Genomic DNA, 7,208 nt, shown 5'->3' with positions numbered 1-7,208 from the left:
GAGGACGAGAGGCCCACTATGGGAACTATCTGGATCTGGCGTCAGGTACAATCGCAACAAATCTAATTTTGTTATTCATTGTTACATGATGTATTAGCGCACTTTTAATTTTACTTATTCGGAATGCAGAGGTCCTGGGCACATGCGCGGGTTAGACGCGCATATCTTGAGTTTGTTTCGGAGCTCGACATGCTGACGCCCGAGGACGTTGTCTGGGAGCCTTACAGCCCAGAGGCTGTGGCTACCATTGCACCAGCAGGCCTGTCTTCGCACTGCTCCGCGAATGCGAGCCTGTGGCTTACTTCCGCCGTCCTGGTTTATGACATCGCGGTTGAGGCATATTGCCCCTGGAGAGTCAGGAGACAGTTTGAGCAGCGCCAGGAGTTTCCGGTGCCCACCGCGTTGGAGCGTGTCAGTCGCCAGGACCACAGGTAATTATGAATGAACTTGGCTCATACATTCGTGTCAAATCTAACGATTCTTCGTGTTCCACTTTGTAGGTTGTCAAGGAGTGGCTTGCTGTGCTCTGATGATTGGCTCACCAAGATCCAGTCGTGGGTGGACCAATGGGAACAGGCAGACGAGCTCTTGGTCCATCCAACAGGACCACACACAGACAGCTCCTTTAGGGCTTACCTCACTTGGTACTTACGCCGGACTCGGGCTCGTCTGGTTTTTGTTGACACTCACCCGCAGCCACACCAGGCGAGGCCTCAGGATGGCTATGGCCGGCACCACGTGGATCACCAGACAGTCTCTTGATCATATTTGCATATATATATATATATAATCATATTCATAAGATAATTCATGTGTTTGTAACTGTACCTTTACTGAATTGATGCAGCTTCGCCTTTGCAACATGATGGAGACGGACTGCTCGACTTACTTGACGAGGGTACGTGCCGGATCCCCAATGACCCAGTTTGAGCAGACAGAGGCATGGTCGAGGCAGCGTGATCAGTTGCGTCAGGTAGTGCACAACTTCGGAAGCCGTGTGCAGTACGAAGACAGCCACGGGTCGTCTCAGGCCTCGTCGTCGTTCCCGTGTCCGTCGACCATGCACGGGCCGACGTCGCAGTTCTTCCCAATTACAGGTAACGTACATATTTCTTTAAAATTACATCAAGTGTTCCTACATATTTACTAATATCACATACAAGATACGATCCAGCTACTGCGTTCGGCCATACTGGAATGTTTAGAGGGACAGCACCAGTTGGCGGACCGTATCCAGGGATGGTACCGGGGCCACAGATACCGGCATACACAGGTTAGTTTATATTTCGTATTTCGGTTCCTACATGGCATGACAAAATATACGAGCGTACGCTAACATCCACATTTTTTGCATAGGATTCTACCCCCATGCGAGCGCCGGACCTTCTTCCTCCTTTCGACCAGATAACGAGACCCTCACCTTAGACGACTTCGACATCTTGAGTCCAGAAGAGCCTGCCGCGCAAGGTGACCCCGATGTCTTGGAGTATTCACAGCTAGGAGGAGCACCACTTGGGATCTCTCAGCAGCAGACACCGCAGCCCCTTGCGCGTCCTGAGCGACAGGTGAGGTCTCCGGATGTTCTCGCCTACTCCGAGGGCCATGTCCGTGTTCAGCAGAGGGCTAAGAGGGTCCGACGCCCTAGGGGTGGTTAGATGTATCTGATGTTTGTATCTCTGATGTTTATTTGTAATGAGATAGCTGTGGACCGTTTATTTGTATCCGATGTTTATGATTGTGGTAGGTTACTTGTCATTTGTTTCTATAGATACTATTGATGTTTGTGGATTCCATAATGCTCGTGAAATAAGGAAAGTTCTTGCGATTTTTTCCCGTGATTTAATGAAGGACAAGTTAGGTGCGGTAGGAGTCAGCGGCCGAGATCCTGCCGACGATGATAACGAATACACGCTCGAATAGCTCAAAATAGGTCCCTGGAAAAAAGGCGTCGCCCGAGGGGTGGGCGACAGGCCCTGTCGCCCGTTGGGGGGGCGACAGGGCTTTTTTTTCTCCAGGGACTTCGTTGCAAATTTGAAGAAAAAAATTATACTTTGGGCCTGTCGCCTTATGGGAGGGCGACCTGGGTATATTTTTGAAATATTTCAAAACGGACATATATTTTTGAAATTTTAATTTTTTTAAATATAAAAAAGAAAAAACCGCCGCCTCCTCCATCTCCTCGACAAATGATCCCACCGACTGCAACTGCAAGCCGCCCTCCCGCCCCCATCACCCGAACCGGGCAAGCTAACCCTTGCCGGAGGAACGATCATTGGGGCACCACCGATCCGGCGGCGATGTCGGAGGAGGCGAAGTACGTGGAGACGGCGCGGGCCGACCGCTCCTTGTGGCTCATGAAGTGCCCCACCGTCGTCTCCCGCGCCTGGCAGGAGGCCGCGGCGGCGGCGGCACAAGGCCCAGACGCCGGAGGTGCCAACCCTAACCCTAACCCAGTTGTCGCCAAAGTCATCCTCTCCCTCGATCCCCTCCGCGACGACGACGCGCCTAGCCAGGCAAGCCTCCTCCTGATTCCCCCACCTCACCGCGCTGTGTGCTGTTGTTCTGTGCATTGCGTTTCGATCGGTTCGTGCTCCATCTGTTCTTCAACGTAAACGAACTGTGGGGACGGATGGGATTGTTGAATCTAACACGCCGCCAAGTTATACGATATTATTCGTGGAGGTTCAGCGGATTGAAGTTGAAGTATATTCCACGGGCTATGATTTTAGAGTTACCAGTCCCCAGATATGATATCTCAACTGAACATGTTAATTTGTTTGATTTTTCTATCGATCGGAGAGCTTGTGATTTTCTTTCTCGGAACAATTGGTAATCTACGTCTTTGGATAGTTGGAATTTTGTTCTCCATATTCACGTAGAAATTGATTATCAATTTATATGCCTATGGAGGCGGGTCAGAAGAAAAGTTGAGATTCATGCAGCTCGTGTCTTAGTGTAAAGAGACAGAAGAAATCTTTCGTTCAGTATGCCCCAGTTATTCAAGTCACTATAGGACAACTTTGCTCGATAAAAATGTTTTAGATCATTTTATATGCTATATCTAGCACTTATGGCACCTATGTTCTTACGTGGTGTTAACGACACAACAGATTAAGATGGAGATGACACAAGGGTGCAGTGGCAATACACCAAAGAGTTACTCTCTGAATATGTACAGCGATTTTGTGCCAATGTGCATTTTTTCCGAGTCTAACCAAGGTTCGAGCCAGCTGTATTTAATTAACTTTCTTCATGATATTTCCATGTATTATCTATATCCGTTTGTGCAAGTTTTTATATAGACAATGTTGTCAACACTTATTGTTGCTAGTAGTTCTAGGCTCTAGCAAACCACTGCCTGGTCATTTGAATCCTCTTTAATAAGACTCCCACTTTAGCATACATTCTTTCAAACTATTTTAACATTGAACTTGGACAACATCATTACAACCTTATTGCTGTGTCATTTGCTAATTGCTAAATGATACAAGCACATGTCTTATTGGTTTTCTATATTATAAAGTAACACTTCAATATATGTTTTATGACCATAAAAAATATTTTATAAACCTTTTATTATGAAAAAATAATACTACCTCCATTCTTAAATATATGACATTTAGGGCAAGGTAATCCTGAATATCAAATATTTAAGGACAGAGGGAGTACTTGTACTGGAGTGGAGGGGGTATAGCATTAACTAATTGGGTCCAATAGTTCTTAGTTAGTAGCATGCTAGCCAATTTCACCAAATGGTCTCCAATATTAGGAGAGCTTGTTACTTCTGATTGCTTATAGAGTGTTTTGCAGTCCATTTGAATGCCAAATATGTTGCCTGGGTTTTGTGATGTCTTGATCGCATTCTGAGACTTGACACAATTTACTTATAAAGAAAAAAAAAGACATGGTTTCAGTCCTCGGACCCCAGTCTTTTCTGGTTAATTGGTATACTACTATACTCCAGGTTCTGATTGTACAAACTGGACTGCAACTTTGGAGAGGATGCATCTACTAACATCTTTGGGCTATGTTGCCCTATTGACTAGTTGGGTCATATAGTTTTCCACATTCCTCAGTGTATCCTTCTGTACGTTTAGTGTATGGTCTAAATTTAATTCTAGTAAACACCCAATTGACGGACGGTTCCATTATGAGTAACTCAATTTGTGTTTATTGTGTGCTCCTGACGTTTTATAGTGTATACATCAAACTTCATATTACCTAAAAGCCAAATCACAGAATGTTTTTCGTTCACTGACACAGGAAATTATGTCCCATGCACCCTATCAGATAGGTATTTGCGTAAAACTAACATACTAAGCTTTGGTTGTTTGCATGACCATGCTATAGGTAAGGTAGCGCATATGTCTTCGTGACGTCTCTTAAGTATACTATAGGATTTAGCTTGATCATGTATGTAAATGACAACTAATGTTAAAGAAAGTTACCAATGTTTTGAGGTACTGTTTTACACTTCCATTTTCTCGAAAACTACATCTTACTTGGACCATATATTGTCTTCTGCTTTTAGGAATCCATGGTGTACAACAAGTTGCATCATATGCACTGTTCTCAACTGATATTCCCAGAACTATGTTTTAATGTCCATATTTGTCAGTATTTTGATTACAAACTATTTAGTCTGTTTCCTTTACCACACAATATGACCCCCTATTCTTTTTTTTACAGGAAAACTTGCTTGTGAAGGGAAAGTTGAAAACAAATTTGACATGAAGCCGCACAGGGAAAATCTTATGGACTATGGAAAGTTATGCCGTGAGAGGATGAATATGTCCATGGATAAACCAAGAAAAACAGAGGTAGCACCTGCTAGTGTTCTGTTTATGAAGTGTTCCTATTGGATTGACCCTTTTTGCTGTCACACCTTGTAGTTATTTGTAGATGACAATGGACAAGGCATGAGACCTATGCCTGGCGAGCTGCTGGTACATCCTGGCCAAAAGGTAGTTGTTCTTTCTAATGGGTTACTCCCCTTTTGGAACGGTGCAAGACTCGATTGCGGGCTGCTGACTGAGATCATGCTCCAGTTGCTGGTAGCCTGCGAGAGTACGTGCACCTAGGACCTGGGTTGCATTGGTTACTGGATGTTGTTTTTCTGAAATCAGGGTTTCTGTCTCATACCTTGTGTATGAACTTTCTATGGATAGCGTTTGCAGAGTAGAACGGGTTTTATTTTATTTTTTCTTCAAAATTCAAAATTATTTGAGTAAAATTTTATTTTCAACAATGTTCAAAAAAGCGCTAGGCGGTATCTAGGCGGTGACCCACCGCCTAGGGATTAAGCGGGATTAGGCGTTTCAAGGCGTTTTTCTAGGCATTTTAATATTTCAATACATATACATATACTACTTTAGATTATCTTAAATAAAGGAAGAAATAGGGGACTTGTGGACCTAAACTTGGAAGAATGGCCCATCAAAAGAGCCCAGCCCATGCACACTCCTCCCCTTCCATCTATAATTTAAAAAAAAGTAAAGGGGCAAAACAGAAAAGAACCAAACCTTATCTCTTCCAGGCATCCAGCTGCCGCTCGTCTCCTTTCCATCTCTCCCGTTCTTTTTCTTTCTCTCTCCCTCTCTGTCTCTATTTCCCCCCGCGGCAAATCCCGACGGCGGCGACTCGGGCTCTCCCTCTCCGGCGGCAAATCCCGGCGGCCGCGGCTCGCGCTCTCCCTCGCCGGCGGCCATGGCTCGCGCTCTCCCTCTCCGGCGGCTGTGGCTCGTCCTCCCCTTCTCCGGCGGCCGTGACGGCCCTTCCAGCGGCGCGCTCCGGTGGCGCAATGCCCTCTTCTCGTCGCCGACGTGCCGGCGCCGCCTAGGGTACCGCCTACCCCCCTAGGCAAGGCGGTACCCCTCCGCCTAGCGCTAAGTCGCGCCTAGGCGACCGCCTAGAACCACCTTCTTGAACATTGATTTTCAAGTATTCCTTCTGGTTGTCCGACCCTGTAGATGTTAAAGGGACTAATGTAATATTTTTGTTTGTTAGGAGAAGAAGCAGCCACCAGCAACAAAAATTGACACGAAAAGAACTAGGATGGATCGTGGGGAACTGGAAAAAAAACTATTCAAGCTTTTTGAGGGGCAGCCAAATTGGTCAATAAAGCAGCTAATGCAAGGAACTAACCAGCCTGAGGTATTTTCCTCATCTTCTCCAGATTCTGCTCAAGAGATGAAATAGGTTTTCCCATCACAGTTACTGCATTTCTTATACCGAAATCATGCTTACCAATTGACTGTGCTTGATTTCTCTGCAGCAATTCCTGAAGGAGATACTGAACACTCTCTGTGTCTACAACAAGCGAGGGCCAAATCAAGGGACCCATGAGCTCAAGCCTGAATACAAGAAGTATACAGGGGACAACCCCACTAATTGAAGCTTGTGAATCGGTTGCAACTTAGAACGTCTTTCCCTGATGTGTTGAATATGACGTATCGATTCTGTAATGGGAGCTCTCAGCTGTTAGTTGCTTCGTGCAAGTAAATCTCCATTGTCTCATTGGTCGTCACTGACATTAGTTTTAGTTTGTACGCATGGGTGGATAAATCTTTTATGGTGCCGGCAGCTTCACGTACAAGAAGCGGAGTGCGGCAAACTTGTAGTTTTTACATTTTCGATGTATAGTAACGAGGATCGAGAATATAGCCCTACTATTTCCTGCGAGTCTCACAATATGATGATCTTCGTGATTATAGGGGAATAAGCTCATTGTTCCAAACCTAAAACCCTAATCCTTCTAGAACTCGAATCCACATAAATCCTCAACGGAATTGTAACCCCCAAAACCCTCTATAAACATTGCTGGAACTCGCAGAGATACAACAAGAGAAATCACATTAACCTTGAGGTGAGGAATTTGACATTTTCCAAGAGGTCAATCTAAAAATAAAAGGCACTGGCCAATTTGTCACAGTGACAAACAAATGAATCTCTCTCTGCTAGATTTGTTCAATATGCATCTGAGGCAAATTACCTTCCTTCTCTTTATTTGCAAGGACCCTTGTAAATGAAAGCTTTTCCTTTTGGATATTTTTTTTTGATTTGGAAATAACCTTTCCATTAACCCTTTGTCCAGGTAACTCACCGGACACTAGTACAACCAGATGTTCAGGTACATGGTCCTGCGGTCTTGCCATAACACAGGTCCCTCGATACTATTTAAACCAAATAACCAATAGCTGCTAGTGTAT

At 45.0% G+C, this 7,208-nt stretch overlaps 1 protein-coding gene across 2 annotated transcripts; it reads left to right on the top strand.

The window, feature by feature from the left end:
- The first annotated feature begins 2,224 nt into the window (after window positions 1-2,224).
- LOC120676093 (general transcription factor IIF subunit 2-like) lies at window positions 2,225-6,687 on the top strand. 2 transcript variants are annotated; one of them, XM_039957317.1, is made up of 6 exons: window positions 2,225-2,513; window positions 3,111-3,219; window positions 4,690-4,820; window positions 4,893-4,964; window positions 6,007-6,153; window positions 6,275-6,687. In XM_039957317.1, the coding sequence occupies exons 1-6, from the start codon at window positions 2,298-2,300 to the stop codon at window positions 6,392-6,394; spliced, it is 795 nt and encodes a 264-aa protein (XP_039813251.1). In that variant the 5' UTR covers window positions 2,225-2,297; the 3' UTR covers window positions 6,395-6,687. The 2 variants fall into 2 exon arrangements, 1 of the variants encoding a protein (XP_039813251.1); XR_005675660.1 differs by lacking the exons at window positions 2,225-2,513; window positions 3,111-3,219; window positions 4,690-4,820; window positions 4,893-4,964 and adding an exon at window positions 5,268-5,840.
- Window positions 6,688-7,208: the final 521 nt, after the last annotated feature.

Source organism: Panicum virgatum, chromosome 5N (genome assembly GCF_016808335.1).
Source record: "Panicum virgatum strain AP13 chromosome 5N, P.virgatum_v5, whole genome shotgun sequence".
Lineage (NCBI taxonomy): Eukaryota > Viridiplantae > Streptophyta > Magnoliopsida > Poales > Poaceae > Panicum > Panicum virgatum.
This window is presented reverse-complemented; position numbering and strand designations above follow the sequence as displayed.